This window comes from Taudactylus pleione, unplaced genomic scaffold, assembly GCF_031769625.1.
Source record: "Taudactylus pleione unplaced genomic scaffold, aTauple2 ptg000903l, whole genome shotgun sequence".
In the NCBI taxonomy this organism is placed as follows: Eukaryota; Metazoa; Chordata; class Amphibia; order Anura; family Myobatrachidae; genus Taudactylus; species Taudactylus pleione.
This window is the reverse complement of record NW_028285304.1, coordinates 458349-473281: the sequence shown is the minus strand read 5'-3', so window position 1 is coordinate 473281 and position 14933 is coordinate 458349. Positions and strand designations below refer to the sequence as shown.

The window sequence follows — 14933 nt, the reverse complement described above, 5'->3', positions numbered from 1 at the left end:
CAGGTCCTAGTAAAATATTTAGTGGTGATGGGATCTATTTAGTTACAAATACTTCTTAATAAGAGGGGAATTCAATTAGAGGCGAAGTTTTCGCCTGTTTCAGAGGCGAATTTATTCCGTGCGCGTCCCCGCTTTTCACCTAATTCAATTGCAAAACAGGCGAAAACGGAAATAGGCGAATGCGGAACAGGCGAAAAGTACTGAAAGAATTGGGGAAATCAGTCTGTACCCCAGAAAAAGATGCACTAACATAGGGAATCAGTATAGATGTGTACTAATAGCCCTAATAACATAGGGAATCAATATAGATGTGTACTAATAGTCCTAATAACATAGGGAATCAATACTGATGTGTACTAATAGCCCTAATAACATAGGGAATCACTATAGATGTGTACTAATAGCCCTAATAACATAGGGAATCACTATAGATGTGTACTAATAGCCCTAATAACATAGGGAATCACTATAGATGTGTACTAATAGCCCTAATAACATAGGGAATCACTATAGATGTGTACTAATAGCCCTAATAACATAGGGAATCACTATAGATGTGTACTAATAGCCCTAATAACATAGGGAGTCAATATAGATGTGTACTAATAGCCCTAATAACATAGGGAATCACTATATACATGTGTACTAATAGCCCTAATAACATAGGGAATCACTATATACATGTGTACTAATAGCCCTAATAACATAGGGAATCACTATATACATGTGTATTAATTGCCCTAATAACATAAGGAATCACTATATACATGTGTACTAATAGCCCTAATAACATAGGGAATCACTATATACATGTGTACTAATGGCCCTAATAACATAAGGAATCACTATATACATGTGTACTAATAGCCCTAATAACATAGGGAATCACTATAGATGTGTACTAATGGCCCTAATAACATAGGGAATCAGTATAGATGTGTACTAATAGTCCTAATAACATAGGGAATCACTATATACATGTGTACTAATTGCCCTAATAACATAGGGAATCACTATATACATGTGTACTAATAGCCCTAATAACATAGGGAATCACTATAGATGTGTACTAATAGCCCTAATAACATAGGGAATCAGTATAGATGTGTACTAATAGTCCTAATAACATAGGGAATCACTATAGATGTGTACTAATAGCCCTAATAACATAGGGAATCAGTATAGATGTGTACTAATAGTCCTAATAACATAGGGAATCAGTATAGATGTGTACTAATAGCCCTAATAACATAGGGAATCACTATAGATGTGTACTAATAGTCCTAATAACATAGGGAATAAATATAGATGTGTACTAATATCCCTAATAACATAGGGAATCAGTATAGATGTGTACTAATAGCCCTAATAACATAGGGAATCACTATAGATGTGTACTAATAGTCCTAATAACATAGGGAATCACTATATACATGTGTACTAATAGCCCTAATAACATAGGGAATCACTATAGATGTGTACTAATAGTCCTAATAACATAGGGAATCACTATAGATGTGTACTAATAGCCCTAATAACATAGGGAATCACTATAGATGTGTACTAATAGTCCTAATAACATAGGGAATCACTATAGATGTGTACTAATAGTCCTAATAACATAGGGAATCACTATAGATGTGTACTAATAGCCCTAATAACATAGGGAATCACTATAGATGTGTACTAATAGTCCTAATAACATAGGGAATCACTATAGATGTGTACTAATAGTCCTAATAACATAGGGAATCACTATAGATGTGTACTAATAGCCCTAATAACATAGGGAATCACTATAGATGTGTACTAATAGCCCTAATAAGACTGTTTTGGGTACTTAAGTTGTGTAAATTGCTTGCTATTAGCGTCTAGGTAAAAGTGGTGAAGAATGGCATAAAGCTGTATTTTTTGGTGACAATAAGTAGTCCTGTCAAATTTAGGGTACTTGAAAATGGGTGCTAGCATATTATTATGTCTCTAAAGTGAACTTTTTAAGAAAAATCCACCTGCTGCATGCACCTGCAATCCCAAAAACACCTGACCCTACTTGGGGACCCCCAAGAAGTCTATTTCACTATTTTGTATGTTTATCCCCCCCACTTTTTAAATTTTCACCCCAAAAATTACGTCTTCTTTTGGGGTGTTCTTAGTTTTTTTGTGGTTTTTTTGCAGATTTGTCCTTTGGGGGGGCTGTCCCAAGGGGTCTGAGTCGTTTCCCCACGTTTGCACCCCAAATTAAAGATTTTGCATTTCTCTTCACCAGCTATTGGAGAATCATTTTTGGAGAATTGTTTCCGTTTAGGCGAAATTGTCCTGGAATTTGAATTTGGCTAATTTTTTTTAGGCTAAATTTTCGCCAAAAAACAGGCGAAAATGGCTTTTCGTCTCTAATTGAATATGGCCCATTATGTCTTATCCTTCTTTAATCCATACAGTGAATGTGCTAAAGACCCGACCCAAAATGATTCCAGATGTAGGAGGGTGATATAGAGCCATATTATTTCTCTACTTCTAATTTATAGATGGGCAATGACAAGGCTGGTAGAGGACGGCTACATAGGGGGTCATTCAGACCCACTCGCGAGCGGCAGTACGCTCGCAAGTGGGTCGATGTTCCCCACTGCGCATGCGCACGACGGAGGGAACTCCGTCGTGCGCATGCGCGAGACCCGGTGAGCGAAGGACTTTCCTTCGCTCGGAGTCTCGCACCAAAGGGGGCGTGCTGTCGATGTTGATTGACAGCACGCCCCCTTTGGTGGGCGTGCCGGGGGCGTGCCTGCCAGACGGAGGCGTTCCTATGGGAACGCCTACCGTCTGAAGCCAGCCCCACTGACATCACTAGTGATGTCAGTGGGAGTGATTTTGGCTCTGATAGAGCCAAAATCACTCCAGGGCTTGCGGTTGAGAAACCCTACCACAGGGTTTCACTCGCAAGTCCGACCATCTTGTTGGATGCTCGTATATGCTGTGGGTGGTGACCCACAGCTATACGAGTGTCCAGGAGGACGCTCCATTTTAATGGAGGTGGGCCCTGATTCGGAGCGAGCGCTCTGGTCAGAGCGTCCGGCTCTGAATCAGGGCCATAATGTGCTGTAGGACCTGGGCTGTTTATAGTAGGCTGAGCTGTGACCGGCTGATGTTACTGAGTCGTGCGCATAGAAGACATACGTGTTATCTCTCCGATACGGTAATACCCATCTGTGAGTCACCAGCTCCGCTCTCTTACAGGCTGCACGACAGGAAGATGTGTATAATTGGCCTCAGTATTCTGATGGAGCTTCCCAACAGGCCCGCTGCCGTCAACGCTTTCGCCTCCGTCATTGTGCCTTCAATACTGCTCCTCTTTCTGGGACTAAAGCAAGTGTGCGCCAACCGCGGCCATCCTGACCGGCGGACGGCGTCTCGTGTCGCTAAGACTGAAGCAGAGGAAAATGGTAAGTGCAGCGGGGGATTTACTGTATATATCTGACAAGACCAAGGACTTTCTGAAAAGCACAATCTGGTGACTGCTCCTTATAACACTCTCCCCCTGCTCCTTCCTCAGATCCTTCCTCAGTCGGTGACCTTTATAAGGTTTTTATTTATTTATTTTATCAGTTGCCACCATTCCTAGGGCGAGGTACCCAAACTCTGTCCTCAAGGCACCCAGGTTTTAGAGAGTGATGCAGTCAGGAAGCCGATGGTCGAAATGCCGACCGCCGGCTTCCCGACTGTCTAATCCCGGTAGGGGTCTAATGACAGGCGTCGAGAGCCCGACGCCCAGCATACTGATCGGAGGTAAGCCGGGTGCGGACAGCCGCGCAGGGGGGGGGGCATTTAGGGGCTCCCGGGAGGGACTTAGGGTTAGGCACCCCCTGGGAGGGTTAGGGATAGGCTACGGGAAGGGGGGTTAGGGTTAGGCACCCCCGGGGGGGAGGTTAGGGTTAGGCACCCCCCCCGGGAGACTTAGGTTTAGGCTGCAGGAAAGGGGGGGTTAGGGTTAGGCACTTGCGCGGGAGGTTAGGGTTAGGCACCCCCCAAGGGGACAGGTTTAGGCTGCAGGAAAGGGGGGGTTAGGGTTAGGCACTTGCGCGGGAGGTTAGGGTTAGGCACCCCCCAAGGGGACAGGTTTAGGCTGCAGGGAAAGGGGGGGTTAGGGTTAGGCACCCCTAATGGATGGTTTGGAGGGGGGGTTAGGTTAGTGAATACATAAAATACTTGCCTGTCGGGACCTTCACTGCCTGTCTTCCAGCGTCGGGCGGTATTTCATACCAATCCCTTTAGAGATATCCCTGGTTGAGCACAGGTGGTTAACTGAGGCACTATTTAAGTCACCTGTGGTCAAGCATGGATATCCTTAAAACCTGGACTGTTAGGGTGCCTTGAATACAGAGTTTGGGAACCTCTGCCCTAGAGTGTGGTGTTCTTCATCCTCTTTGTCTACCTGCTTCCATCTATCATGGGGGTCACTGACTACTGGGTGTAGTGTGGACACTTCCTCTCCTGGGGTGAGGAGTAGTTTGGACATGCTCCATACCCCTGCAGCAATGCTTGCCCTCCCTTCCCAGTCTCTTCAATGACCCAGATCCCCCAGCAACTCGGTGGGCCTTCATCTCTTGCTGACTCAACCCACTACGTTCCAATTTGGAGCAAACAAAAAAACCTCATCTTAGTATTTCCGAGATGCGAAGGCGATAGCCTAGGAGAGCCTGAATCCCCAGGAGACTCCCGCAAGAGCGTAGGGCAGATCAGGTCCTTTGCACGTGACTCGGCCGACGACAATGAGGTCGGCAAAACTGCAGTTTACAGATCCCTATTACTGCGCCTCTCCCCTGCCTCCAAATTACCTATCTCCCGAGGAATATTTAGAATGCTGTATTAGACACTACTCTGGGGTAGATGCAATTAACTTGCGATGGCTCCGATGGGCTGTGCTCTTACCAGCAGTTACGGAGCCGCCTTTTTCCTTACCGCGCCTCTTCAGACGCGAGAAGAAATCGGTGAAAAAAAGAGATTGTTCTAAGTCGATACTTAAGCTCGCGGCTAGCGGGCTTCCTCCGATAAGTGATGAACTCCGGTAGATGAGGATATGACTGGATTCTGCCGACGTACTTATTAGGCTGGAACTAATTGCACTGAACATTCATTCAGGATTCTTCTTGGAAACGTTCTCATTCCTCCCTTGTTCCCCTCCCCCAGACCTTGCCAGGTTCACTTGAACGTTTTCCCATCTTGCGGCATTTTAAAACCCGTTTTCAACTCTTCCCAATGATATTGGCGTTTTTGGAATCCTCTCCAGCTGTGGGCACTCATGGTTCTCAGCAGTCTAGGAGGACCACAAGTTCATGTTCCTTTTAGGTCGCCCATGGGACAAGAGTCTAATATGAAGCCTATTTTACAAAGCCTAATTCCAACCTTTGCAGCCGTTTGGATGGGACGCACAAGTGGCTGGAACTTGTCTCCTGGTCGCACTTTGGGTGCTTACCGCCATCAGCCGTTTTATTGGATCCCTTTTGTTTTTAGAGGTAACTCCAAGCCGTCTGTTGGGTTTCCAGAGAACACTGCACTGTCCCAGGACATCAGGGGGTTTTCTAGTGCGACAGGTCCATGTTATAATGGAGGATGCAGGGGGCACCAGTCACAGTACAGCTTGGTACCTCGACAGACCAGGATTGTAGAGAGTCAGGTGTTAGGGGGATTATAGGGAGCAGTCCGTCCTTGCTTGCCAGTTTCCTGCCTCCTAGGACTAAACGTAGCTCGTCAGTGGGGTCCACCTAACAGGAATTTACCGGGAAGCTCAAATTATCGTTTCTTGCAGTCTGGTTGAATCTGTATATATTACTGCGGGTCATGTGGACAACAGGTGGCGCAGCTGAGAGACCGATGGATTTCTGTCCCACTATATTATCGTGGTTCTTTCAAGATGTCTCGTCTGTAGAACGCAAGCAGAGAAATCATTTTTGTGGAAAAGTTTTCATTCTTTTCATTACGCCGCCAAAATGTCCAACTTTTTTATTACATTTTCTTGTTTGGGGGGATTATTTATTTTTCTGATCTAAAAATTTTTATTTTGATGCTGTGTTTTAAAGTCAAGTGGTTTAAGCTTGAACAATGGTGACGTTTAGGCTTGAACAATGGTGACGCTGGTGTTGTTCCTTTTAAGAGGAGATCCCAAGTGACGAGGAGGAGGGTAACAGCTTGGGCCAGGCCATGCAGGAAAATGTGGGGGATGACGAAGATGAGGAGGATGATGAGGATTGGGACGATGAAGCACTGGAGGAGACGGCACTGGAAGGATTTAGTACGCCCCTGGACTGCCAGGATGCCATCGACGAATACCAGTTCTTTACAAACGCATTGCTTGGTGAGTATGTGATACCTTGTACCTCCGGCTCAGGTATACAGAGCAAAGACCCCACCCGTTATCACACTGACAGTAATATATGGTACATCCGGCTCAGGTATGACACTGACTGTAATATATTGTACATCCCACTCAGGTATACAGAGCAGAGACCCCACCTGGTATCACTCGCTAACGGAACCGCTCAGCAATGATCAGAAGAAGCAGCTTCAGGAAATTTATACATTATCGGAGCAGAGGAAGAGTGCAGCCGGTGGGTGACTACCACACACAACGGGATAGGTGTAGAGTCTGTATGCTGTGACTGAGTATGCTAGGACTGCGGCTAATGCTTTGTATATGTGTTAAAGAGAAAATGCCAATAGCTGATAAGGCTCGCTCCATGCAATAGCTTACAGGGCTCGCTCCATGCAATAGCTTACAGGGCTCGCTCCCTGCAATAGCTTACAGGGCTCGCTCCCTGCAATAGCTTACAGGGCTCGCTCCCTGCAATAGCTTACAGGGCTCGCTCCCTGCAATAGCTTACAGGGCTCGCTCCCTGCAATAGCTTACAGGGCTCGCTCCCTGCAATAGCTTACAGGGCTCGCTCCCTGCAATAGCTTACAGGGCTCGCTCCCTGCAATAGCTTACAGGGCTCGCTCCCTGCAATAGCTTACAGGGCTCGCTCCCTGCAATAGCTTACAGGGCTCGCTCCCTGCAATAGCTTACAGGGCTCGCTCCCTGCAATAGCTTACAGGGCTCGCTCCCTGCAATAGCTTACAGGGCTCGCTCCCTGCAATAGCTTACAGGGCTCGCTCCCTGCAATAGCTTACAGGGCTCGCTCCCTGCAATAGCTTACAGGGCTCGCTCCCTGCAATAGCTTACAGGGCTCGCTCCCTGCAATAGCTTACAGGGCTCGCTCCCTGCAATAGCTTACAGGGCTCGCTCCCTGCAATAGCTTACAGGGCTCGCTCCCTGCAATAGCTTACAGGGCTCGCTCCCTGCAATAGCTTACAGGGCTCGCTCCCTGCAATAGCTTACAGGGCTCGCTCCCTGCAATAGCTTACAGGGCTCGCTCCCTGCAATAGCTTACAGGGCTCGCTCCCTGCAATAGCTTACAGGGCTCGCTCCCTGCAATAGCTTACAGGGCTCGCTCCCTGCAATAGCTTACAGGGCTCGCTCCCTGCAATAGCTTACAGGGCTCGCTCCCTGCAATAGCTTACAGGGCTCGCTCCCTGCAATAGCTTACAGGGCTCGCTCCCTGCAATAGCTTACAGGGCTCGCTCCCTGCAATAGCTTACAGGGCTCGCTCCCTGCAATAGCTTACAGGGCTCGCTCCCTGCAATAGCTTACAGGGCTCGCTCCCTGCAATAGCTTACAGGGCTCGCTCCCTGCAATAGCTTACAGGGCTCGCTCCCTGCAATAGCTTACAGGGCTCGCTCCCTGCAATAGCTTACAGGGCTCGCTCCCTGCAATAGCTTACAGGGCTCGCTCCCTGCAATAGCTTACAGGGCTCGCTCCCTGCAATAGCTTACAGGGCTCGCTCCCTGCAATAGCTTACAGGGCTCGCTCCCTGCAATAGCTTACAGGGCTCGCTCCCTGCAATAGCTTACAGGGCTCGCTCCCTGCAATAGCTTACAGGGCTCGCTCCCTGCAATAGCTTACAGGGCTCGCTCCCTGCAATAGCTTACAGGGCTCGCTCCCTGCAATAGCTTACAGGGCTCGCTCCCTGCAATAGCTTACAGGGCTCGCTCCCTGCAATAGCTTACAGGGCTCGCTCCCTGCAATAGCTTACAGGGCTCGCTCCCTGCAATAGCTTACAGGGCTCGCTCCCTGCAATAGCTTACAGGGCTCGCTCCCTGCAATAGCTTACAGGGCTCGCTCCCTGCAATAGCTTACAGGGCTCGCTCCCTGCAATAGCTGATGAGGCTCGCTCCATGCAATAGCTGATGAGGCTCGCTCCATGCAATAGCTTACAGGGCTCGCTCCATGCAATAGCTTACAGGGCTCGCTCCATGCAATAGCTTACAGGGCTCGCTCCATGCAATAGCTTACAGGGCTCGCTCCATGCAATAGCTTACAGGGTTCGCTCCATGCAATAGCTTACAGGGTTCGCTCCATGCAATAGCTTACAGGGTTCGCTCCATGCAATAGCTTACAGGGTTCGCTCCATGCAATAGCTTACAGGGTTCGCTCCATGCAATAGCTTACAGGGTTCGCTCCATGCAATAGCTTACAGGGTTCGCTCCATGCAATAGCTTACAGGGTTCGCTCCATGCAATAGCTTACAGGGTTCGCTCCATGCAATAGCTTACAGGGTTCGCTCCATGCAATAGCTTACAGGGTTCGCTCCATGCAATAGCTGATGAGGCTCGCTCCATGCAATAGCTGATGAGGCTCGCTCCATGCAATAGCTGACGAGGCTCGCTCCATGCAATAGCTGACGAGGCTCGCTCCATGCAATAGCTGACGAGGCTCGCTCCATGCAATAGCTGATGAGGCTCGCTCCATGCAGTAGCTGATGAGGCTCGCTCCATGCAGTAGCTGATGAGGCTCGCTCCATGCAGTAGCTGATGAGGCTCGCTCCATGCAGTAGCTGATGAGGCTCGCTCCATGCAGTAGCTGATGAGGCTCGCTCCATGCAGTAGCTGATGAGGCTCGCTCCATGCAATAGCTGATGAGGCTCGCTCCATGCAATAGCTTACAGGGTTCGCTCCATGCAATAGCTTACAGGGTTCGCTCCATGCAATAGCTTACAGGGTTCGCTCCATGCAATAGCTTACAGGGTTCGCTCCATGCAATAGCTTACAGGGTTCGCTCCATGCAATAGCTTACAGGGTTCCCTCCATGCAATAGCTTACAGGGTTCCCTCCATGCAATAGCTTACAGGGTTCGCTCCATGCAATAGCTTACAGGGTTCGCTCCATGCAATAGCTTACAGGGTTCGCTCCATGCAATAGCTTACAGGGTTCGCTCCATGCAATAGCTTACAGGGTTCGCTCCATGCAGTAGCTGATGAGGCTCGCTCCATGCAGTAGCTGATGAGGCTCGCTCCATGCAGTAGCTGATGAGGCTCGCTCCATGCAGTAGCTGATGAGGCTCGCTCCATGCAGTAGCTGATGAGGCTCGCTCCATGCAGTAGCTGATGAGGCTCGCTCCATGCAATAGCTGATGAGGCTCGCTCCATACAGTAGCTTACAAGGCTCGTTACACTTTCTGTTTTAGTCACAATTACAATTTTATACAAACGTTTCAGTCAAGTTTTAGAATTTTACCACTTAATAGATGTTGATAAGGAATATGCTCAGAATTCCGACAGCGGGGGTTCCGGCGCACAGAATGCCAGCGCCGGAATTCCGACACTTGTCAGAATCCCAGTGCTGAGATCCGGAAGGTAAGTAGCGGGGTTAGGGGGAGGGTTAGGCACTAAGTTGGGAGAGTTAGGTTGCGGGGAGGGGGAGGGTTAGGTTTAGGGTGCAGGGAGGGTTAGGTTTAGGCACTAGGGGGGAGGCTAGGTTTAGGGTGCGGGGAGGCGGATTTTAGGTTTAGGCACTAGGGAGAGGGTTAGGTTTAGGCACTAGGGGAGGAGGTTAGGTTTAGGCAGCGGGGAGGGTTAGGGTTACTTACCTAGAGTATTCGGTATTGTAACCTGGTTGGAATGCCGGCGTCAATTATTCGAACCACCGGGATCCCGAGCGCGGCCATCCCGCTGATAAGCCACAAAACGTGGTTAGTAATAGGATGCTGGCAAGTGATCTTCATATTACTGTATTAACCAGCCTCTGACCTTTGCATGTGACTACGCATAGATAACAGTGGACGGTGTTTGCGTGGAACTGACTTCAGTGCGGCCACATGCGCCATTTTGTTTATTTCCGGGCGACTTCCTCCCTCACCGCTCCCATGCCAATGGCAGCCAATGTAATGTGACACTACTTACATCATGTAAATATTCGCCATATTGTTTTAAAATAAGTAACACTTCTGTATGAGGTCTCTCTGACAGAACTGGCTCCACGATCTGGCACAATGTTCTTCTCTTCTCCCAAGTCTAAGTGATTATCTCGCCATTAAGCTTATTTATTATGAATCGCCTAGAATTCCCATTAGTCAGTTCTTCCTGGACTATTGTCCTTCGTAAGGTGCTGGTGGCACTGTATGCAAATGATTGGGTGGAGTCTGAATGTGATTTGCGTTTTTTTTTTTGCTTAAGAAACATAAAGTTTTAATTGACAAAAGCGTATTTTTCCCATAGCTTCCCGGAAGATTGAGCAGCAGCAGCTATCGGCACAAACCGTGGGCAGTTCCCAACTCACAGACCAGTGATTTTTGGATTGTAAAGTACTCTGGGACATCTACATTATCATATTCTGTATATGTCATTGACTGCAGGCAAAGGAGCGGGTTAAATAAATTCTTTGCCGTGTTGGACGCTCTGTGTGACATCAGACATATGCGCACACTGTTATGGACTAAGTGTGTGTAGCACTGAGGGGGTTGGTCTCTTGGCAAGGATATCGCGGCTCTGACCAAAAAGCTGGCTGAGGAGCTATGTAAATGATTGCTTTATGGACTAGAACTGGAAACCTGAGTTCTTTTGGCCTCTGCGCGATTACTCATTCGCTGGGTTTTGTCAGCTGACTGTGACTGACTTGGATACTGCTGATCTGGATAGCAACCACTCTGAAGTGCTGGAGGCCCCGCCCCCGCGGAGCCGAGAGATGGGCATGAGTTCTGTCAATCAGGAGGAGACTTTTCTCTCGCCGGAAATTTTTAATAACCAGTGCAACACTGAACGTCCGCCTTTCCATCTTCATCTTTAAATAAAAAAAGTGTTAATTTGCAACATATATACGTACAGCAAAATATGTGTCTATAGATACAAAATACAAAACATTTTAAGGTTTAATTGCAGAATGAACAATATGCATCATATTTGCCAAGAATGCTCGCTTCACTATGACCGAGAGACAACTGGTCTCCTTAATGTCACTAAGTCCAAGTGATTGATCTGCTGCATTCTTATTAATACTGGTGCCCCAATATGGCTGCCGGTACGGTATGTTGACAATGGGCCAAGGCTAAGATGCTATTTTGCAAGTTTTGCAATTTATTGACCAGGCAAAACCTCAATTACCCACTTTCCAGCGGATTCAATGAGGGTCACCCAGAGCTAAAATTAATTCAAAGATAGAGTCTTCAAATTGTTTATAAGGAGTCTTGTATAAAATATCGACACAACAGGTCAACTCCAGATGATCAACAGGGTTAAAAGGTCGACACAAAAATGGTCAACATGTTTTTTTTTTGGAGTAGGTTTACTCTACTCCCCCTAGTACCCTAACCGTCCCCTCCGGCAGCCCTAACCCTCCCCCAAGTGCTAACCCCTAAGCTTAAAAATTTTGAAAAAACATTAAAAAAACGTGTCAACCTTTTGTACATGTCGACCATCTGGTGTCGACCTTTAAATAACGGAACCTCTGACTGGGAAGAAAGATGCTTTCATTTCTATATTCAATCCTATATTAATCTACAACTCTGTTAAGAAACTGAGGGGGGATCCATCAGATGCGAAAAGCCCAAACCCGGCGTTAAACGGCTTTTTTACCGAAAAGTTTTTGGGTAATAGTTATCAGGGGCTCTTCGCATTGGCGTAAAGTCCATATCTGAGTTAATGCCAGGGTTTGTTTTTTTGGGACTCCTGGAGCAGGTGAAAACTTTTTCAAAACCCCTATTTTTAGGCAAAAATGTCGAATCATTGGGACACCTCCCTTAATGACTAATTGGACAAAAAAATATGTTTTAATTAACTTAATTTGCCCAATACTGACGTCATTTGATAAAAATAAAAAGTCCTGGAATATGGGTTTAAAGTAGTGGGACGGGTATTTTGGTGGCTGTATGGATGGGGCAGGTGTATTTTTTTACATTTTTTAAAAGTGTCCTAAAATGAGACAAATATATACTTACACCCATTTTATGTCCACTTACAGTACATATGGTTATTGTATAAAAGATAGACCGTAAAAAGGTCAACAATGTCTAGATAGACACCAGATGTTACACAGGCAATAGGTCAACACGAAAATGGTCAACACACAAATTTTCGACATATATTTATTTTTCTAACCCTAATCTTCACCCTAACCCTCCCTCCTGGTGCCTAACCCTAGTTGTCGGGGTAGGTTCCTGACCCTAACGTCTCTTCTAGTGCCAAACCCTAAAGCCGGGTACATACTAGACGATATGTTGTCCGCTCTGGCGGATTGGACGACATATAGTCCACACCGGCGAGTGTGTACACGCTATGTCGCTGACTATGCGGGCTCCCGCGTTTCGTCAGTGACATCGCCTATCGGATCTGCATGCATGTCCAACAGGCGATATAGTCATCTGTGGCTATGCTGCCGAATGCAGCATGGCTGTTGCTCCCGGCATCGGCAAGTGTTTATACACTTGCCGAGGCCGGGTCCCGCCGCCTACGATATTGCGCTGGGTACACATCGTTAAGTGTGTACCCAATTTAACCCTCCCTCCTGGTGCCTAACCATCGGGTTAAGTGCTTAACTCTCCAGTAAGTGTCTAACCCTAAAACAAAAAAGTGTTGACCGTTTTTTTGGGTTGACCTTTTGTACCTGTTGGCCTTCTTCCACATCGACCTTTACTGTTATTACCTTTTGTCCCTGTCGACCTATTGACTGTCTAACATCTGGGGGTAAATTTACTAAAGTGCGAGTTTTTAGAAGTGGAGATGTTGCCTATAGCAACCAATCAGATTCTAGCTATTATCATCTAGAAGGTGCTAGTTAAGTAGAATCTAATTGCTATGGGCAACATCTCCACTTTTAAAAGGGTTTCATTCCGGCAAACAGAACATTAAGTTTTCTCACAAAAACTTAATTCTCATCTAATTGTGTAATATATTTTCATTACAGTTCTGGACATTCTGTAATGTTTTTATCTGTTGCAGAGTATAGGGAGAATTGTTATGTGCACAAAGTACACCCATTGTGCATTTATCTAATATTGTTAGTAGTAACTGTCTGAATGAAAGCCTAATTGCAAAAGTTATTAATACATGTGCTATAAAGACCGAAAAAAAGGCTGTCTGTATGGATAAGAAACAATCTCCTGTGTGATCATAGTAGAAGCTGGCAGCCTTCATTTATACTTATGAACATAAGTATAAGCCTGCAAAAGTATTCAACCCCCTGAAAAGTCCACAGATTTGCCTGGATTACAATAGATTGTTCCAGACAGAATTTTTTCTTGTGGACTTGTAGGCTCTTAATGTACATTTCTTCTTCAGGGTCCATAGGGCTCCACAGGGAGACAATGGGGTGTAGGTGGTGGATTGGAGGACCGGACACCAAACAGTTAAGCTTTTGCTATCCCAGGATGCTCAGCCGGGAATCAAGGGGATAGGTAAGGCGGATCCCCACTCGCGGGGACCTGCGTGTATGCGCAGTCTTACCTCCGGTCTTGGGAGACAGACCGGAGGCTCTGATGTGGACACCGGGGCATTCCTAGCACTGGCGCAGAGCATTTGTAAGGCATGCGGACCCGGTGGTTAAAGTCTGCATAGGGGAGAAGGCGCACTTCCTGCAGCCCCTCCCCCAGCTCAAGGAGCCATTCCACTGCGGTCTTGCTGCTCCCTGAGCTGCTCCTCCCCCACTCTCCGCCCCCTCTGAGACTCACGGCAGCCATTTTCTGCATTCAGGTCTCCGGGAACGCTGGATCCAGTCTCCCTCCTATACTTCTCCCAAGGGCCAGGTTATACAGCGCTGTAGCCTACCAGCCACTGCGTAGCTAGTTGATTTTAGTGCCCACTGCAGTTATATTGTATATTCTGCATTGTATGTGCTACTGTCTGTTTTCTTTTTCATATGACTGTCTACCTTTCCCTTTCTTCTGATATAACCCTAGCATACTAAAGTATAAGGGGTTCGTTGTACCTCATATCTCCATATATTTGAGGGCTATCACATACCACATATCGATGTTGCGCACTACACTGTGCCATGTTACACATACATCTGAGTTGCTCACTGCACTGTGTCAGATCGTGTGTTACATTATTCTTGCAGCTATGTCTGGTAAGAGGCAAAAATAACAAGCAGCCAGCTCCCCCCACTCTGGTGTCTTGTAAATCCTGCTCAGAAGGCTTAACTTCAGAGGACCTCATTCAGGATGGTCTTTGTGCACCTTGTTCTACTGCCCCGGGCCCATCAGCCGCGGTATCCTCTCCTTGGGAACCACCCTGGGCTACTTTTTCACAGGTGCTGGCAAAAAATTGCAGACCATCTAACAGTCCCTGTGGTAGCCCCCCCCCCTATGGGATGGCCACAGCAGATACTCCCTGCAATCCTTTGCCTCCCCCATGGGTAGACGTACTTTCTACCTCAGTGCAGAGTTTGGCGGATACCTCTACAGCCTTCTTAGCAAATGCTGCAAAAAGAGAGACCATCATCTAGTAAATCTACTAAGCGTGCTGAATTATCTTCCCAGTCCACCCAGTTATCAGATTCTGATTCATCATCTGGGGAGGCAGAAGATGCAGACATGCCTCACTCGGGCTCCCCTTCGGGAGACGAGGAACCCCCCCTCT

General features: G+C 47.2%; 1 protein-coding gene across 1 annotated transcript in view; it reads left to right on the top strand.

Annotated features, from left to right (window-relative positions):
• The window catches only part of IPO8 (importin 8), a 43487-nt gene extending 32312 nt beyond the window's left edge, over positions 1 to 11175 (top strand). The window contains 4 exon segments of the mRNA XM_088459271.1: positions 3232 to 3437; positions 6146 to 6346; positions 6483 to 6599; positions 10581 to 11175. Of these exon segments, the coding sequence (XP_088315397.1) occupies positions 3232 to 3437; positions 6146 to 6346; positions 6483 to 6599; positions 10581 to 10651 (595 nt within the window). The 3' untranslated portion in view covers positions 10652 to 11175.
• The last annotated feature ends 3758 nt before the right edge of the window (positions 11176 to 14933 follow it).